The sequence below is a fragment of the Schistocerca nitens genome, chromosome 3 (assembly GCF_023898315.1).
Source record: "Schistocerca nitens isolate TAMUIC-IGC-003100 chromosome 3, iqSchNite1.1, whole genome shotgun sequence".
Taxonomy (NCBI): domain Eukaryota; kingdom Metazoa; phylum Arthropoda; class Insecta; order Orthoptera; family Acrididae; genus Schistocerca; species Schistocerca nitens.
This window is the reverse complement of record NC_064616.1, coordinates 845,931,802-845,952,356: the sequence shown is the minus strand read 5'-3', so window position 1 is coordinate 845,952,356 and position 20,555 is coordinate 845,931,802. Positions and strand designations below refer to the sequence as shown.

General features: G+C 37.7%; 1 protein-coding gene across 2 annotated transcripts in view; it reads left to right on the top strand.

Annotated features, from left to right (window-relative positions):
* LOC126249786 (dehydrodolichyl diphosphate synthase complex subunit nus1) overlaps window positions 1–20,204 on the top strand; it is a 35,910-nt gene extending 15,706 nt beyond the window's left edge. For both annotated transcript variants that reach the window (XM_049951471.1, XM_049951472.1), the window contains exons 2-4: window positions 4,975–5,106; window positions 8,421–8,679; window positions 19,475–20,204. In XM_049951471.1, the coding sequence (XP_049807428.1) occupies window positions 4,975–5,106; window positions 8,421–8,679; window positions 19,475–19,565 (482 nt within the window). In that variant the 3' untranslated portion in view covers window positions 19,566–20,204. The remainder of the gene's footprint in view (window positions 1–4,974; window positions 5,107–8,420; window positions 8,680–19,474) is intronic.
* The last annotated feature ends 351 nt before the right edge of the window (window positions 20,205–20,555 follow it).

The window sequence follows — 20,555 nt, the reverse complement described above, 5'->3', positions numbered from 1 at the left end:
GGCTGTTACAAAAAGGTACGGCCAAACTTTCAGGAAACATTCCTCACACACAAAGAAAGAAAATATGTTATGTGAACATGTGTCCAGAAACGCTTACTTTCCATGTTAGAGCTCATTTTATTACTTCTCTTCAAATCACATTAATCATGGAATGGAAACACACAGCAACAGAACGTACCAGTGTGACTTCAAACACTTTGTTACAGAAAATGTTCAAAATGTCCTCTGTTAGCGAGGATACATGCATCCACCCTCCGTCACATGGAATCCCTGATGCGCTGATGCAGCCCTGGAGAATGGCGTATTGTATCACAGCCATCCACAATACGAGCACGAAGAGTCTCTACATTTGGTATCGAGGTTGCTTAGACAAGAGCTTTCAAATGCCCCCATAAATGAAAGTCAAGAGGCTTGAGGTCAGGAGAGCGTGGAGGCCATGGAATTGGTCGGCCTCTACCAATCCATCGGTCACCGAATCTGTTGTTGAGAAGCATACGAACACTTAGACTGAAATGTGCAGGAGCTCCATCGTGCATGAACCACATGTTGTGTCGTACTTGTAAAGGCACATGTTCTGGCAGCACAGGTAGAGCATCCCGTATGAAATCATGATAACGTGCTCCATTGAGCGTAGGTGGAAGAACATGGGGCTCAATCAAAACATCACCAACAATGCCTGCCCAAACGTTCACAGAAAATCTGTGTTGATGACGTGATTGCACAATTGCGTGCGGATTCTTGTCAGCCCACACATGTTGATTGTGAAACTTTACAATTTGATCACGTTGGAATGAAGCCTCATCCGTAAAGAGAACATTTGCACTGAAATGAGGATTGACACATTGTTGGATGAACCATTCGCAGAAGTATACCCGTGGAGGCCAATCAGCTGCTGATAGTGCTTGCACACGGTGTACATGGTACGGAAACAACTGGTTCTCCCGTAGCACTGTCCATACAGTGACGTGGTCAACGTTACCTTGTACAGCAGCAACTTCTCTGACACTGACATTAGGGTTATAGTCAACTGTACGAAGAATTGCCTCGTCCATTGCAGGTGTCCTCGTCGTTCTGGGTCTTCCCCAGTCGCGAGTCATAGGCTGGAATGTTCCATGCTCCCTAAGACGCCGATCAATTGCTTCCAATGTCTTCCTGTCGGGACACCTTCGTTCTGGAAATCTGTCTCGATACAAACGTACCGCGCCACGGCTATTGCCCCATGCTAATCCATACATCGAATGGGCATCTGCCAACTCCGAATTTGTAAACATTGCACTGACTGCAAAACCACGTTCGTGATGAACACTAACCTGTTGATGCTACGTACTGACGTGCTTGATGCTAGTACTGTAGAGCAATGAGTCGCATGTCAACACAAGCACCAAAGTCAACATTACCTTCCTTCAATTGGGCCAAATGGCGGTGAATCGAGGAAGTAGAGTACATACTGACGAAACTAAAATGAGCTCTAACATGGAAATTAAGTGTTTCCGGACGCATGTCCACATAACGTATTTTCTTTATTTGTGTGTGAGGAATGTTTCCTGAAAGTTTGGCCGTACCTTTTTGTATCACCCTGTATTATACTCATACAAGATCAGAGTGAACAGTCTATTTACTTGCAATGAAATACTGTGATTTTAGGTAAAAAAATTTAGAAGCTTCTGAGAGGTTGTCCACACATACCCTGAATCTCTTGTCGAAAAGAAATCTGCCACTATTAATCATTGGTTGTAAGGTAGCATAGCAGCAGCTGATTTTAGATAGGTAGTGACATAACTGTGAGATGTTTTTCTTTTAATCATGGGAAAAGTGAATATTTGTTTTTAGAATGATGACATCTCTGAAATACTAGCGGATATTGTGTAGGTGAATCTGATTGTCATGGGAAAATATGTTATTTGCTTAGTGAATACATTGCGTGGACAATACTTAGAAAATGTTAGGTGTCGTAGTTCTAGCCGTTCATGTTTTTTAGCTTTCCACATGGTGCACTTAACTTGTGGCAAATAAAAGTATCACCCTCCAGTCTGATATAAATCTTGGGATGCACAGCAGATTAATCTGCCATCACAAACATAGTTTTGTATTTCCAACAAAATTATTAAGACCTGTTTTAACTAACAGGTAAGTGCAACGACTTTATACTAACTAAAACAGGGGTATGTACATGCTGTAATTTGTGGGTAGTGGTTATCAGCTGCTGTTGTGAATTGTAGGTCAGTCCAGTTCAGGAGGCAGCTGTGTGAGCATGAGCACTCACACTCACCCACTGCCTAGGTAGTGTCTCATGGTGAAATGTGGCTGTCAGGCATCAGTATGTATTGCAGGAGAAGTGGGAACCGTGAGCTGTCATCAGAGGAATGACCATATGTTAAGTTGGCCGTAGCCTTCAACAAGTGTATACACTTAACGGTGCAGTTTAAAAGTGGAAGACAGCTCTTTTAAAATTGGTGAAAAGCTTCATTATTGCCATGTCAGAAACTGTACAAAAGGTATGTCAAACACATTGATATCAATATGTAACATGTCAATGTAGGATACTTAGCTTCAGTTATAACTTATGGTCATGCAGTGTGACAGGCAGTGATAAGTTCCATTGTAAAATGTCTTGTACTTTTGTATAAAAATTTTCTTCAACATAAATTCTGAGAACTTCACTAGGTTGCAGCTATGATTGTCAGTGTCTGGCCCTACATATTTGTGTGAACAACTTTTTTTTTCACATAGAAGGGAGAGAAATTTAGTCACAGAAACTCACTGACAGACTTCATCCTAAAAGCTTATCTTCGAATTAGTACTACTCAAAAAGTGGTACCAGACATTGCTGTTAAAGTGAGAAGTGAAGTAAGTAGTAATCATTAACATCCATTGTGTCTATGTGTAACTTGTGAATAAAATAGTTGGGAAATATGAGTTGATGTCGATTTAAACTTCATCTGAAAACAACATTCACCACAAGGCTGCATCAGTCATAAGAAATACCCTGTTTAATACGTGGCTGCCCATTGTTATTCAGTTTATCAGTTAAAAGAAATGTAAGGTTCATCTCATTGTCATTTCTCATCAGTGCAACAATCTTAGAAAATAAATTTGCTGCAAAAGGCATTAATTAGCTACCATGGTGCGATACATCTCCGTAGAACTTGTATTAGTGGCCAGAGAATTGACTCGTTAACAACAATTTCTTGTACTAAGCTGTCTTGTTCAGATTCTTCCTCCTTCCCCTCCTCTGCCCCTACCATTACTCACCGTGAGCCGGTCAGCTGCTCACTGCTGAGGCATGACTGTGAGCCAGCTCGACAAGTAAATTAATGAGCAGGCCTGCTGTAGATGACCACTGTGTGGCATATCTTCAGTTTTTTTTTGTCTCAAGACAGTATTGAATGTTTGAATGTTGTCTGTTCATACTGATTCAGTGGGCAACTTCATATGCTACCAACCCTTCTTATTCTAAACCAACAATTCCTGCATTGCCTGAGTTAGAAGTGGCTGAGGCACATTGATAATCTGAACAGTGTACACAAGCTGCATTGCCTCATTAATGATTGGAGGCACAGTGAACTCTGCTGACCTGTAATGATAAAGCAGGATTACTTTTAGTTCCATTAGGCAGGTGGCTGTACATAACAATTTCCTGTGGTCAAAATAGTGTTGTGAAAGAGGTTTCAATCAAGGAAACACAAACTGTGCAAGTCATGAGGGTGAAGCAAAACTTTCTTTGGGCTGTTTGTGTATAAGTACCAGCAACTTAAGTATAAAGCAAATATAGAAAGTGAAGTAATGGCTGTCCAAACAATGTGAGCAGTTTTTATGTGCAGCATATGGCTCTCATGTTGTTGAGAGAATGTCGTTAATACAGGAAATGAAGTAAGGACCATCTACAGAATGTGCTCAGTTTGAGTTTTGCTGCATTTAGATACCATCAAGTTACGGAATCGTCATTGGTCACTCTATACTATTTTCTCATTGACTGTCTCCAACCTGACATTGCTAATCACTATGAACATTTGCTCTGTATAACATCCACAAGTGCAATGGGTGATAGGCTGTTGGCGAACTTTTGCCCCAAAAAAGCACAAATTCTTTGGGAAAGTCCCCTTAGTGTCAACGTTTTTCCACTTAGTTAAATACATTCCTGATAAATGATTCTGTAAAGTCTTCAGAATATTGATATAAGGCTCCAATAACCTGTTGGTTGGGCTCAAAATGTGTTCTAGGTAAAATTTTCTTTTAAAGTGGCTGTAATTGGATGTGAGAGGGTGATAGATACGATACTTCAGATCCATTAGTTTCCTTATTACCCAATTGCTACTGTTGCCAGATGTACTGTCAAGAAAAAATATTATTATTTTTTCTCTGTTTCACAATCTGGACTTCTAATCTTATTTTGTTAACTGTTTGTGGGATAAGTAATAATAATCTCATTTGATCCCTATGCCCTAAGTAATTTCATGCACCATTAAAAAAATAGTCGCACAATAACACATTGTACGTATTCTTGAGATTCTCATCTATTGTTGCAGCTTTGGGATTATCTTTGTGTAAATAGTCTTCATGGAAAGTATGGTCTTGTTTGAATGCACCCACCCATTTCTTAATGTAGAAAATTGAGGAATATATGCAGTATAAGCCTTCACCAACTTGGGATGAATTTCCGTTGGTGATGTACTGTTGAAAACAAAATGTTGGCCTGATATACCATTTTTTCCCATTTGATTTAAAACACATTTAATTACTTCAAAAAGCTATGCACACACACACACACACACACACACACACACACACACACAAGTTGACACACATTGTAAGTTATCACAGAAGATGTACCAACACAACAGAAGTTGCTGTTGCTCTCTCTCTCTCTCTCTCTCTCTCTCTGTGTGTGTGTGTGTGTGTGTGTGTGTGTGTGTGTGTGTGTGTGTGTGTGTGTGTGTTTTGAAATTGCCCTTGTTATGTTTTTTTGTTTTTCAGGTCACCTGCAACAAAATCAAGATGAACTATATCAAGCTGTGAAAACGAGAAGCAAGTTGTGTGTGGGAACAATCATATGGGGAAGAAATAAAACACTAAATGGATTAGGTGTTGAAAACGGTGTGCAAAATGGTGAGTATAACTTACTCCAGGAATAGATTTTATTGTATTTGTAAGCAAAGAAAAATTTTTAAGTCAGTGTTTATGTTCAGAAGGATTTTATTTTGAATAGCAATTTGCCACAATGACATTGCTATTTTTTCTTTTCTTTGTTTCTTTTCATAGACAGGATGATTTAAAGTAAAACATTGATGTTTGGTTGTCACAAGGTGCTTGCTGAAATTTTGATCGGTGATGTAGCTTGATGATCAAGAGCGTCAACATGTCAGAAAGTGTAATGTTCAAACTCTTTCCAGGTATCGTGTATTTTGTAGAAAGGATTTTTGCATATCTTATTGGATGTAAGTTTCAAAATGGCAAGATACTTTAGCCTAAGATGTAATGTAAAGCAGAGTGGGGAGGAGGGAGGGGGGGGGGGGAGATAGAATGAAACTGGTAACTAAGTGTTACTTATAGCTCTAGTCACTGTGTAAACTTCATTTGATCTGTTACAGCATGACATAGCAGCCATCCTCTCATTACCTTTTATTGTTACCACCACAACATATTTCTGAAAGATTGGAAGATAATGATACTAAAGCGGTTATATGTAAATTGATGTTGATATAAACAATTCATAAAAATTTTGCGAAAATGAGGTGCATTGATCATTAGTTTCATAACAAACTTCTGTCATCAAAGGGTGTTGGAAATTTGAAATTGGTGAACTTGCTGGTGCAGCACTGTCTACTTAAAAGTGCATTGGCTAACTATGGTGCACCATCACACAGTCCTGTCTGTAAAGACAGTGAAAAGAGGACAAAATGTCTTCTTGGGAATACATCATGGGTCTAACACACAGCTGTTTTCAAACAAGGACTCACCACCACCACCACCACCACCACCACCACTACCACTTCCCAGTTCCAGTTTTCCTGGCTGTGCTTTACAAGCATGTGCCATCTCCCCCTATCTTCATAGATCATCTGTTCCTGGATGTCTTCGTACTGGCTATCCGCCATGTCTGTTTCCACTGTATCTATTTATTGTTTTCTGGACCTTCCACGTTGGTCGTCTGCCTGGGACATTTATTCCAGAAATGTTTTGTGGCTGGTCCTCTCTTATCCAGTCTCATAATGTGCCCATACCAGTTAAATCTTCATTTCTTTATTAGACTAGTAATAGCAACTCTGATGTCAGTTACATTTGTGTTCAGTTCACTTTTGATTTTGTTATTTCTGATAGTTTGGGTAATATTCTTATGAATCTCATTTCTGTCACTTGAATTCTGCTGTACTCTTCCCCCCCCCCCCCCCCCCCCCTGCTAGAGTACATGTTTCTAAACCATAAGTGAGAACTGGCACGAAGTATGTGTGGCACATGGTTTTGTTGTGGCACTTTTCGGTCTCTTAGGAGGTTTCAGACTAGATTGTAAAAGTTGGATGCATTGTGTGTCATGCTGAGTATTTCCTGATAAATTAATTTCATCCCTTCCAAATATAAGTTTTGGCTTGTTCCTTCTCTGTCTGTGGTCATTTCTATGGTCTTGGTGTGACACCTTCGGTCCAAAATTTTCTAACATGCTGTTCCATTCTGTCAGCTTTTTCTGCTCCTCTGTTTTGTTTCTCTCCATAGCAGAACATTGTCAGCAAATATTAGGGCATTAGGTTCATTGTCCATTTCCTTGAGAGATTTTAATAACCTAGTCCATTACCGATAAAAACAAGAGTGGCGTTAAGACACTTCTGTCTTGGGCACCTCTCTTTATCTTGAACCATTTCAATTGACTACTGCCTATGTGGGCGCAGCTGTAGGAATTCTGGTATAACATCTGTACTTTCCCAATTAAAATACTTCGGCAGCTTGAGATCGTGGAGGCATTCCCAGATCTTGTTTCGAGGAACACTATCATTGTCATTTCCAAGGTCAAAAAATGCAAATACAATATTTTTTGTATGTTTTCACTACTTTCCTGTCAACATTCTTGCTGCAGGTCTATACAATTGCAATTCTGATTCTTCCTGTTGCTTCTCCTCAAGTAGCGGCTCCACACTCTTCTGAAGTCTCATTTCTATTACCTCTCCAGTAGCTTTAGGGTATGTGACAGTAGTGTGAGGCTTCTTCAGTTGCCGTTCGTGAACAGTGGGATGGTGACTCACTCCCTCCAGTGATCTGGGATTCACTTTCTTCCAACAGGGACTGTGCTGAAATATACCTTACATGGAGAGTAATAGTGGACAGTGGTGAAGAATCCTTCACCATACACTGTGCAGTGACTTGCGGAATACATATGCTGATGTGGATCCTATTTTTGTGTATTGGTACAGAGATTCCAAAATACCAGAAAATGTGATACTGCTGGCATTTGTTTTAGGTTGAGGGGGTACTATGCAGTAGATAGCAATGAAAGGATCTCCAATGTGCTGTACAAGGTTAAGGAAGAAAAAGATAATGTGCTTCATAACAGAATTTCTGTATGAGCAGTCACAACCTGTTGATTGTGCTATAGAGCTTGCTGTTTTTCTTACATTGTGTTATGCTGGGGAATTGTAAAAATTGTATGAACGTCTGCAGAAGGATAATGTGAATTATATCTTGGAAAATGGCATATTCACTGGTGCATAGATTTCTCACACAATGAGTTTTAGAATAAGTGCAATGTACTTCCTTAATTTGTGGTAAACTGTCATAACAAGAAAGACCAGATCTATCAAGTACAACTCTGAAAAAATATTTTCTGCTTCATTGCTAGTGCCATTTCAACTATAGCTTGGGCCCTTTGTCCTTGGCTGCTGTGTGCAACTGTCTAATGTCCCCATGCGGAAGTTGTAAGAATTCTTTGAAGATGAAATTTTAGCTGCAAGACTAGATATGTTACTTACACAAGATGTTTTGTTTGCCCATTTGAGCAACCATAATGTTATCACTTTTTACCATTATTTATATTGGTGAGGATAGACCCTTAGTCTGTCACCTCTCCCTTCCTCTCCCCATAGTTACTGGATTTAAATCAGTTGAATTAAATTTTCTTAGGTATCCCCTTGCATGTTTATAATGAGAATCAATATTACTTTTTTGTTGACACTGGGCATCACATGATTCACCCCATTAACATTTATTTTTAGCTGACTGCACCTGTACCCTACAAATACAAAACTGCAAGTGTCAACAGAAACACCATAGAAAGATATGTAGTGAGATAGTACACACACAGAATTGCTGTTGTTTGACATTGAAAACAAAATAGTTATGTTCTAACATGAAATATAATCCATGAATAAGTGTTCCAGTCCCCTGTCATTTCTGCATGACTTGATTGAGAATTGTTACCATGGATTTATTTTCAGGTACAAAAGCAATAGCAAAAACACGGGTAACAGTTTTATCGCTTAATGATTCAAAGGAAACATTCCTCAAAGTGACAAGATCTCTCTGCTATTCAGCTAAAAACAGAGAAGTGAAATCTTGTCACATCAGTCAAGATGTCATAAATGAAATGCTAATTGAAGAGACCGGTTTACCAGAACCCGAGCTTGCATTGTATTGTGGAGAAGTATGTTGCACATACGGGTTTTTACCATGGCATATACGAATCACAGAGTTTCTGTAAGTAATAGACATTTTTCTGATTATTGAATAAGCAGGACATACAATACTCCATATTTTTATGAATCCTTATGTCCTTATTACTGCTGAACTACCTGTTTTTCTTAATTTGTTGTACAATTCTATACAGAAGTTTTATCATCTCAGTAGTGTTTACAAAATCATCATAATCCATCTGATACGTGCAGCTGGGTAAGGGATACTCTAGACTTTTATATACATGAGGGTATTGTATAATATTTTCCCATACAAGAAATTTTATAGCCCATATGTGAGTTAATATACTATTATATTTTCTTCTTAATGTGTGCTTTTATAGAACATGCTAATTATGTTGTTTAATATAAAGACGGGGAAAATGTACCACATGCCTCATCAGGAAGAAGGTAGGAGGGAAACTATAAAGAATAAAGTAGTTGCAGTATTCTGAGAATGCATTTTCACTCTGCAATGGCGTATGCATTGAATTGAAACTTCAAACCCACAACCCTTGCTTTTCTCGGGGGAACTCTCTTTCAACTAAGAGTTTCAGGCATGACTTGTGACCTACCTTGACAGTTCTATTTCTGCCAGTTCCTCTCTCCTACTTTGCAAACTTCACAGCAGCTCTCCTGCATACTTGGTGGAAGAAAAGACGTCATGAAGAAATGACTTAAGCATGGCCTAAGAAATGTTCCCAGAATAAATTTTCAGTCTGCAATGGAATTCTACTGATTTCAAAGGTATGGAGGAGGACTCCTGTAAAGTTTGGAAGCTAGGAGTGAGATATTGGAGAAAGTAGAGCTGTGAGGGTAAGCCTTGAGTCGTGTTGAGATAGTTCAATAGTTCATTCAGTAGAGAATATGCCGTGAAAGGCAAAGGTTCTGAGTTTGAGATGTTGTTGTTGTTGTTGGTGGTGGTGGTGGTGGTGGTGGTGGTGGTATCGATACCTATTAAATTGTAGTAGTCCTTTACTTCTTAATGAAGCATCTCATTATAATCTGCAAATAGTAGAGATGCTCGATTCTGCTGTGTTGTTTGTCAGGAGATACTTGTTTAGCATACAGTTGTTACCAGAAACAAAAACGTGTAACGTAATTCTGTGTATAAGTGCTCAGATACTGATGTAAATAGAGGGTGTCCATAATTAAATTTCCAGTTTCAAAACACTGTAGAAAGAGAACCACTGCTCAGAATGACGTAAAATTTGAGCAACACACTGTTGACACAGGGAGAAAAGCCTTGGGATTAAAAAAACTTCAATGAAAATTTTACCAACAGATAGTGCTGTAAGCATCTTAATATAAATGGGCTCGGCTAGAAATGACAGATGACTTGCAATGCCTATGGTTTGAGTTGCACATTACATCGTCCATACCGTTCGATGTACATAACCACACAAATTTGGCGGTCAACAATTATGGCACCATTGGTTAGGTAAACTCATCCACCACAGCAATGTCGTACCTCGTCATATGGGAAAAATCAGTTTTTCATTGTCGTGAGGCCAAAAATCATATAAAAAGCAACATGACATTTGTTTCTAATTGTCATGAGACTGCTGCAAGATATGTTCAATATGCTGTCTACCTGTTTCTTCCCCAAGTTGAAATCGAGAAACAGCATGTTCCACGACAGATTGTTGGAGTGTCTTGAGTCATGTTCACAATGCTTTGCACAATGCGTGCCTTCAGTACAGAGCTACAGTCGTATTTGGAGCACTGATCGCATCTTTCAGGTAACGCCACAGCCAGAAGCTACATGGATGAAGAGTAGATGATCTGGACGACCAGGCTGTAGGGAAATGACAACTAAGAATTCCAGCATTTCTGAAACATACCTGCAGGAGCCGCTTCACAGGCTGTGCAATGTGTGGAGGGGTACCAAAAATGTTTCTACCCACACATCCACACTATTGAAGTGACATTGGTGCACAGAAGACTCTCATAGCATCAGCACAATTTTAGAAAGCATCACTTGTGCAAAAGTCTGCTCGTCCTTTTCTCACATTATATACTGCGAACAGTGGATGAAGGACAACAGGCAGATTCCATATTTCTAGATTCCTGGAAAGCATTCCACACAATACTTCACTACAGACTGTTAACGGAGGCATGAGCATGTGGAATGGGTTCCCAGATATGTGAGTGGGTTGAAGACTTCTTAAGTAATAGAACCAAATGCCTTGTACTTGACGATGAGTGTTCATCAGAGAGAACGGTATTGTCAAGAATGCCCCAGTGAAGTATTGTAGGACCACAATTGTGATCTGGTGGATAGGGTGGGCAGCAATCTAAGGTTATTTTGAGATGTATGGGATGGTGTTGAAGTTGAGTAACTGTTGTGGGATACAAGATGAGTTGTACAAAATTTATAGGTGGTGTGATGAATGGCAGCCAGCTCTAAATCTAGAAAAATGTAAGATAATATAGATGAGTTGGGGAAAAAACTAACCTGTGATGTTCGGATACAGCATTAGTAGCGTCCTGCTTGACACAGTCATGTCATTTAAATATCTGGGCATAATGTTCCAAAGCAATATGAAATGGATTGAGCATGCGAGGATTGTGGCATGGATGGTGAATGTTCGAGTTTGGTTTATTGGGAGAAGTTCATGAGGTGTTGTGGTAAGGTGTTGTTCATCTGTAAAGAAGACTACATATAGGATGCTAGTGCAACCTAATCTTCTGTGCTGCTCAAATGTTTGGGATCCATACCAGGTTGGATTAAAGGGAAACATCGAAGCAATTCAGAGGTAGGCTGCTAGATTTGTTACTGATGTGGGGCAGCGGATAAATAATCTAACTAGTCTTTACTTTTTGTTAAGTCATTAATGTGAAAAAAATTGTCTATGCATGCTCAACACCTTTCGCTGTTTACAAGAGCCTGAAAACTATTTCTGCGGTCAGCCAGAAAATGATGGTGAACACACTGACCATAATTTCCAGTCTCAAAGGTCACATGACACCTTGTGCTCACTAAAAGAAAACGTTTCTACTTGCTATTTACTCAGTGAGATCAGGATCAATGACTAGAAATGAAAATTTTGAGTTTTAACTGATTGTTATATTCAGTAAAAGTTATCATACACAAAACATAATAAAATTCCTAATAATAATAATGTCCCTATTGGAAACAGCACCATTAACAGTTCAGAGGTTACCTCTATGTGATGTTCCTGGTAATCCCCAAAAGTTAATTGCTCACTTTAAAAGTGGAAAATAATCTTGCCACTTGCCATGCGGTTTTGTGAGCATTGCAGACAACACACAAACAGTTACTTCTGTGAAATCTAAGCAATCTGGAATGGTGTACAGTCCTCGTTAGTTCACCTTCTACTTTTACCGAAATCGCTCTTGGTAGTTGCTCAACTCGGACGTTATCTGAGGCACAATGCACGCAGGCATTTGACTGACGCAGACAGATTGATATCTCTGTGCGAAGTGTGTCTTCGTATTGCCTCTCCGCCCCTATTTATATATGGGTGCAGCAGACTGCCATTCGGAACATCTGCTATCAACTGTCCTAGGCACAGGTAGCAGTGTCTAAACAGCCCCATTCTTGGACTTGTATTAATTAATAGCACTGTCATTTAATAATTTACAATCTTCTTAATTTTTATATGAATTAAGTTGGCTTCAGTTACTGAAAAAGCTTTAGCTTGACTTAATTTAAAATTTGCTGGCTAGAATTTTTAGAACGGAACTGACAGTGGAACATGACCTCTGAACTGCCTGTTTAAGATTCCTTGATATTATTTTTATTTAAAATAAATTCATGAAACTTGGTTCAGCTGTATTATTTCCTGAACTTAATCAAGTGCTGTATTTAGAATTTTCTATTGCAAATACATATGATACTTAATCGATACATTTTCATTCCAAATTTGAATTTTAGTAAATAACTTGAAAACTAATAGAGGTAGCCTATTGGTGTCAGATATAGAAGATTTTTAAATCAAACAGAGGCTACATATGAATTTTCATCTTTCTGAGTCTAATATTTAGCTCCTTCAATTTTTCGTAAAAATGCCAATTTTGACCTAAATATTGCTCTTATCAAGTTGAGACTCGTAATTTTTAATTGTTACATACATTGGCGCATTCGGAACAGTTTTTTAGCTTTCTAGGTTAATTATTTAGTGGCACTTATTTTTTTTCTGAAAATAATATATTTATATATTCAATCATTCGGAGATATCACATTGTTAACAGTAATATACTGAAGCATAAACTGAAAAAGTTTGGAAAAGTTATTTTAATTTTTAATCTCACTCATAAATTATGATGCAATCCTTTGTATGCTAAACCTAAGTGCATTATGATGGATTGGCAGTAGTAGTAGTAGTAGTAGTAGTAGTAGTAGTAGTGAACTGGGGTAAGCCCCAGCAGACTCCCTTGCCTCTGTACCTCTTACAATGTTACAGCGCTTGTTACACCACACCAGTAGGGTCAAACAACACGCAAATTATGATGTTCCTCTGCTTTATTTCTTCATTGATAGTCCTCGGTGTTGACATACTGCATTGTTATATTGGCTGAAAAATGGGGGGGTGGAAGTTCAACACTGAATACTGTAACTGATGTAGCTGACAGTTGCACAACTGCGTTTCACAGGTCTTTACTTTAACTGTTCACAACCCCCCAATATAACACAATTACATGGCCAGTTCACTATTGATAATTATTGATAAGCTTAATTAATAGGTTGCAGGCAATATCAGCATACTGCTATAATAGTTTGCTGTTGAACGCCTATGAGCAGTAAAATCCTAACCACACAGTTCATAGTTCTTGCAGAATAATGTGGTATGTGTGACACTATTTATCAAATACATTAAACAGACATTGTCATTAATTGTTCTAACACACGGTCTATTTGTGTACACATATTCCAATATTAAGTTAATGCATTGTTGTTAATGTAACAAATACGTGTTTCCCGTCTGAAAATCGGCTGTGGACTGACAGACTTGGGACCAAAAATCCGTCCTTTATATATCCTCACAATAATAGGCATTGAAACTGTACATTGTTCAATATTTAAGTCACAGAAATTACAATTAAAACATAACTCATTCAATTAACTGAATACATGAAAAATTCCTCCTTTTTAACAGTTCCTTCTATTACAAAGGTTCGGCCGAATTATTTGTTTAAATAATGAAATTAACAGATATAGTTATACAAACAATACTTTTGACAAACCTGGTAATTATTTTTGAATTAATTAAAGGCTGGCTTTGCTGGTATGTTTTTTAATAGAGCCAAATAAATACTTTAAGAATCCTAGTAGTTCTTCTTGCAAATGTTTATAAGTAGTACAGAATTTATATTCATTTATAAGTCAACAATAGAATCTAAGTCATGAAACAATTACTGATTTCACCATATAACAAAATACATTGACTAGGAATGGTCAAAATTAATTAGGAAATTAATTGCATACACAAAACTATGCACAAAATTAGACCTGGTACTACATTCCTTAAGACTGAGGGCCAAACTTTCTCTTTTATGGAAATGTTGATTATACTTGTGCATGTTAATGGTAATTAGGTAAAAATGAAAATAAGGTGAATTTAAGGAGGCAGATGGCAAAACAATAGAGGAAGTAGAGAGATCCCAGCTTCCTTCATCACAAAGTGTTAATGTAAATTTTCGAGAATTCAAATGGGAATCCCTAGATAGAAAGCAAAGTTCTTTTTGAGGAATACTATTGAGAAAATTTAGCGACCACAAGGCAGTTGCTGCTAGGCTGAATACCGTAACACCTACAACCATCAAACAGAAACACAAAGTATATCTATTTAAAAAAGCTGATAAAAATGCTCTTAACGCCTTTTTAAGAGACAGTCTTCACTCCTTCCAATCTGATCATGCAAGTGTGGAAAAGTTGTGGAATGTTTTCAGAGAGATAGTATCGACAACAATTGAGAGATATGTGCCACATAAATTAATAAGTGATGGTACTGATCCCTTATGGTACAAAAAACGGGTCAGTCGTTGTTGCAGAAGCAACAAAAAAAGCATGCCAAATTAAAAGAACGCAAAATCCACAAGATTGGCAAAGTGTTACAGAAGTTAGAAATATGGCGCATACTTCAATGTGAGATGCTCTTGATTTCCACAGCGAAATTCTGTCTCGAAATCTGGCAGAAAACCCAAAGAGATTCTGGTCATACATAATGCACACCAGTGGTAAGACGCAGTCAATACCTTCACTGAGCGATAACAACGGTGAAGTTACTAATGACAGTGCCACTAAAGCAGAGTTACTAAACACAGTTTTCCGAAACTCTTTCACCAAAGAAGATGAAGTAAATATTCCTGAATTCCAGTCAAGAACAACTGCCAAGATGAGAAACATAGAAGTAGATATCCTCGGTGTAATAAAGCAGCTTAAATCACTTAATAAAGGCAAGGCCTCTGGTCAAGATTGTATACCATTCAGGTTACTCTCAGAGTATGCTGATAAAATAGCTCCATATTTAACATTTATATACAACCACTCGCTCACAAAAAGATCCGTACCTAAAGACTGGAAAATTGCTCAAGTCACACCAATACCCAAAAAGGGAAGTAGGAGTAATCCGCTGAATTACAGGCCTGTATCACTAACGTTGATTTGCAGTAGGGTTTTGGAGCATATTCTGTATTCGAACATAACTAAGTACCTCGAAGAAAATGATTTATTGACACATAGTCAGCACGGTTTCAGAAAATATCATTCTTGTGAAACACAACTAGCTCTTTATACTCATGAAGTAATAAGCGCTATCAACGGGGATGTCAAATTGATTCCATATTTTTAGATTTCCAGAAGGCTTTCGACACCGTTCCTCACAAGCGTCTTCTAACCAAACTGCGTGCCTTTAGAGTATCTCCTTAGTTGTGTGACTGGATTCGTGATTTCCTGTCAAAAAGGTCACAGTTAATAGTAATAGACGGAAAGTCATAGAGTAAAACAGAAGTAATATCCGGTGTTCCCCAAGGAAGTGTTAGAAGTCCTCTATTGTTCCTGATCTATATTAACGACATAAGAGACAATCTGAGTAGCTGTCTGAGATTGTTTGCAGATGATGCTGTCATTTACCATCTTGCAAAGTCATCAGATGATCCAAATGGCTTGCAAAATGATTTAGATAAGGTATCTGTGTGGTGTGAAAAGTGGCAGTTGACCCTGAATAAGGAAAAGTGTGACGTTATTCACATGAGTAGTAAAAGCAATCAGCTAAATTTCGATTACTTGATAAGTCTCACAAATCTGAAGGCTGTAAGTTCAACTAAATACTTAGGGATTACAATTACAAATAACCTAAATTGGAACGATCACGTGGATAATATTGTGGGTAGAGCAAACCAAAGACTGTGATTCATTGGCAGAACACTTAGAAAGTGCAACAGGTCTACTAAAGAGACTGCTTACACTACGCTTGTCCGCCCTATTCTGGAGTATTGCTGTGCGGTGTGGGATCCGCATCAGGTGGGACTGACGGATGACATCAAAAAAGTACAAAGAAGGGCAGCTCGTTTTGTATTATTGCGAAATAGGGGAGATAGTGTCACAGACATGATTCGTGAATTGGAATGGCAATCATTAAAACAAAGGCATTTTTCGTTGCGATGGGATCTTCTCACGAAATTTCAATCACCAGTTTTCTCTTCCGATTTCGAAAACATTCTGTTGACACCCACCTACGTAGGGAGAAATGATCATCACGATAAAATAAGAGAAATCAGGGCTCGCACAGAAAAAGTTTTTCCCATGTGCCATTCGAGAGTGGAACGGTAGAGTGACAGCTTGAAGGTGGTTCATTGAACTCTCTGCCAGGCACTTTATTGTGAATAGCAGAGTAATCATGTAGATATAGATGAAGAGAACCAGCATTTGTAGATGAATGCAGAACTGTTCTACTGATGCCAACATATATTTTGCATAAGGACCATGAAGATAACATACAAAGAATTAGGGCTCATACTGAGCCGTATAGACAGTCATTTCTCGCATGTTTTATTTGCGAGTAGAACAGGAAAGGAAATGACTGGTAGTGGCACAGGGTAACCTCTACCATGCACCATACAGTGGTTTGTGGAGTATGTAGGTAGATGTACCAGTGATGGTATGGAACAGGATCCACAGGACTTGTTTTTGCAGAATGAAGTTGATGTGCATGCAGATTTTATGTTGCTCATATTCTGTAATTTTGCATATTGATGGATACAGGCTTCGTTTGTCTGTAGAATGTTCCATGGTCATTCATTGTCCACCTCCTTGCAAGCAAGAAACTCCAGAGCGAATGTTTGTCTTGCTTTCAGGTCAGCAGGAAGCAACTCCTGAACAAGAGGGATTTTGTATGGATATCAGTGCAGGATGTTTCATAAGATTTTATGCACTGTGCTTGCAGGCATGTCCAATATTCGGGCAATTCATCATGCACTGCACGTTTGCACACCACCAGTTGACCCATCCTGCGATGCTGTGACCACATCTTTGACAGATGTCTTAGCAACTGCTTTCTTCCCTCTGCTGCATTGCTCTTCAAAAGTGTCTACCTTTTTGAATTTTGTAATAATTAGACCCTTAGCAGACATGGACTGATGCCTTTTTTTTATGCCCTTGAGTGTCTGGAACTTATGTATAACTACTAGTGCACAGTCATCATTCTTGTAAAATAACTTTATCAGCAGTGTGCAATATTTCATGGAGCAATGAGTGTCTCAGATGCAAACTGAGGAACAGCCATGAGCCACTCATCTGTGGTGTGCATATTCTGATGCTTAGTGTCATCTGTTAGTCAAATTTTCATTACATTTTTTTTGTTCGATGATGATTCCCCCTGCGTCAGTAATATGTTGTTCAAATTTGTCGTCATTCTGAGTAGTGGTTCTCTTTCTACAGTATTTTGAAACTGGAACATTAACTATGGACACCCCATATATTAAAGCCCCCCAAACATTGACAAAATTCTGGAGACAGTAAGAATAAATTTTTTATTATTGGGTTAAATGTATCAGTGAGACTGTATGAACAGTGTCAGCAGAAATGAATTTTAGTTTCAAAATGGTGACTGCAACACATTGCTTATAAAAAAGAAGTTTCCTTGTATGATTGTACTAAGTGAGTGAGAGATTACTTTAGGATTGTGCAGTGTGATAGCTCTGCTGTGACAACAGATGGACCTTCTTTTTACCAACTGTACATAAAAAGATATAAAAATGAGACTGAGCAATACTAAATCAAACAATGGAAAATCCTGGATGGAATAATGCTGATGTTATGAAAAGGATGGATTGCTACTCACAATACAGAGGAGATTTTAAGTCACAGACCCCAGAGACAGTGGTCACATGTGTGAGAGTTGTGCTTGTGTGAAAAAAAATAAGATGTATATAATGTGTGTGTGTGTGTGTGTGTGTGTGTGTGTGTGTGTGTGTTTCTCTCTATTTCAGAAGGAGGCCTGTGGGTGAAAGTCTAAATGTGTGACAGTCATCGACTTACCATGTCCTCTATATTGTGAGTAGCAAATATGTTTTTCATAATATTGCCATTAGAATGAGCAATACTTTCCTTCAGCAAGCTTTGTGGTACATGTACACTTTTTTACAGTGGAGTTGTATCATTCCTTTACTGTAGATTTTTTCCATGTGCTGGCTGCTTTTGTTCAATATGAATGAACAGATGCTCTATCTACAAACAACAGAGTGTCTATTAAATTGTGGTGATATCAGTTACAATCAACTAAACTCCTACAATTCTTGCACATTTTCTCAGTAACTTCACTGCTTCTCTATGAATAAACCTTCTGTCTATATGAATGCTAGAAGATATTGAACCATATGGCTCAACCCAAATACCAACTAATAAACATGATCATTGTTATCATCCTGCAATGGAAACTCAACACTTCATTTGAGAGAATTTTGACATATTTCAATGTGGAAAGAGATCTGACAACCAGTTGTGGAAGTAGAGGCACATGGTTTTGTTAAAGGCTAGGAAATTTCTTTAGGTGACTTTCATGAAGAATGTAATTTATTTTTGTTTCACATCTTTCAAGCGGAAACAACATGTTTGTCAGAAAGTGCATAGCATTGGAGTAAATGACCAAATAGTGGCTGATTTGCCTTTTGAACATTCTAATGGATTCAATAGAATGCTACGATTTGCTTGTCTTCCATGGTTCACAGTGCTAAATATACATTCAAGAGAATATCACCTGGAGGATCTGGTGTAAATTTTACTGTCATTTTGGTAGCTATTTTAGAAATTTGACAGCATTGTCCTTCAATGAAATTGGTCCTTCTCCAGTATGCTCTTCATATGATGACAGTGTTCCATGATTAGTGCATGATATGCTGTCATAATTATCAAAATTCAAGTATTTGAGATACAAAATAGTGTTCATTTTTGTGATCGGGCAGTTTCCTTGTTTTGCAGTACTTCTTGACTCATTAACATGACTATAAAATATTGTGTTGGTTACCATGTATAACTGCTCAAATGATAAATGATCACTGCAGTGAGTAGTGATTCAGTGATATTGACTAAGAAACGGTTATTGTACATCATAGTGGTTAGTCGTTGTGTCCAGGCCATTTCAAGCAAGCAATTGCTGAACATAAAACAGTGCTTTAAGTAACTAATGAGCCATTGTGTTACATGTGTTAATTTCTGATTATATTTCGATACATATTTTTAAGTGTTCTATCAGTTCACCACCTGATAGAGCTTTCACTGTATGGCATGAATTATCTGTGTATAAATCAGTTCATTTTTTTTTTCTCTCATTGAAGTATTTCTTCATTCATTGCAGGAGGTTACGAAGCCATCACAACATCACAGTAAGAGAATTTGCGAGATTGTTACAAACTTATGGTAAATGTGAACAGAGGTTTGGAAAGTGATTAATAAAGACAGTGCATCAAGTGAAGAGTGGGAAATCCATTCCATTTCTGTGTTCTTTATCATTATTATTATTATTATTATTATTATTATTATTATTATGAAAATGAACCTGTTGTTGTTGTTTTTTTTTTGTTTTTCTTCATGTGATGTAACCTGACAAGTCATATTTATTGTTAAATCACAGATGATTTTAATGCCAGTATGTAATTATACATATATGATCACTGAGAGAAATATTACTAGCCAAATGTTTGCCAGTGACGTATAAGTAATCGTGAGATGTATGTACTTTCTAGTAGTTGTATATGTTTTATAGAGTGCCTTAGTAGCTGCATACTTCACGAAGTGTCCCGGGCTGATACGACAGTTTTTTTAAAAAATATTTATTTATAGTGCTCTTATTCTTCATGTAATTCTTTTACTGAAGTGAAGGGAGTGTTGGTTGATATTTATGTACTAATATAAGGGGGGTTCAGGGAGGACAGAAAGGCTGTATTAGTCACTGAACAGCTAAAAATTAAAAATATTCCAGGATTTTTGTGGTGCTTATCAACTGATCTTCCATTATTTAAGTACATATCGGATGTGAAATGGATTTATTATTATTATTATTATTATTATTATTATTATTATTATTATGGTGTTGTTTTGTATTTTCATTCCCTTTTACATTGTTTTTATTTGTTTTTTAAAATATGTAATATACATATTGAGCTGGATATGCCCACATATCAACACATATTGTTTTGTCAGAAACACTAGGTGGACATACAGTTACATATTTTCATTTGAATTTTTACCTGTAGTAGTGACAGGTAAGTTAATTGTGTACAGTCCTTTCGATAAATTCATTGAGCTAGTGACAAAATTTTGCTGCCTAGCTGTCAGCAGTGAGTTAACTTAGCAGGTTCTTAATAAATTTGTGTGATATCTTTTTGTCAACTACACACATGCTCATAAATTAAGGATAATTGCAGAATGTGGTGCCA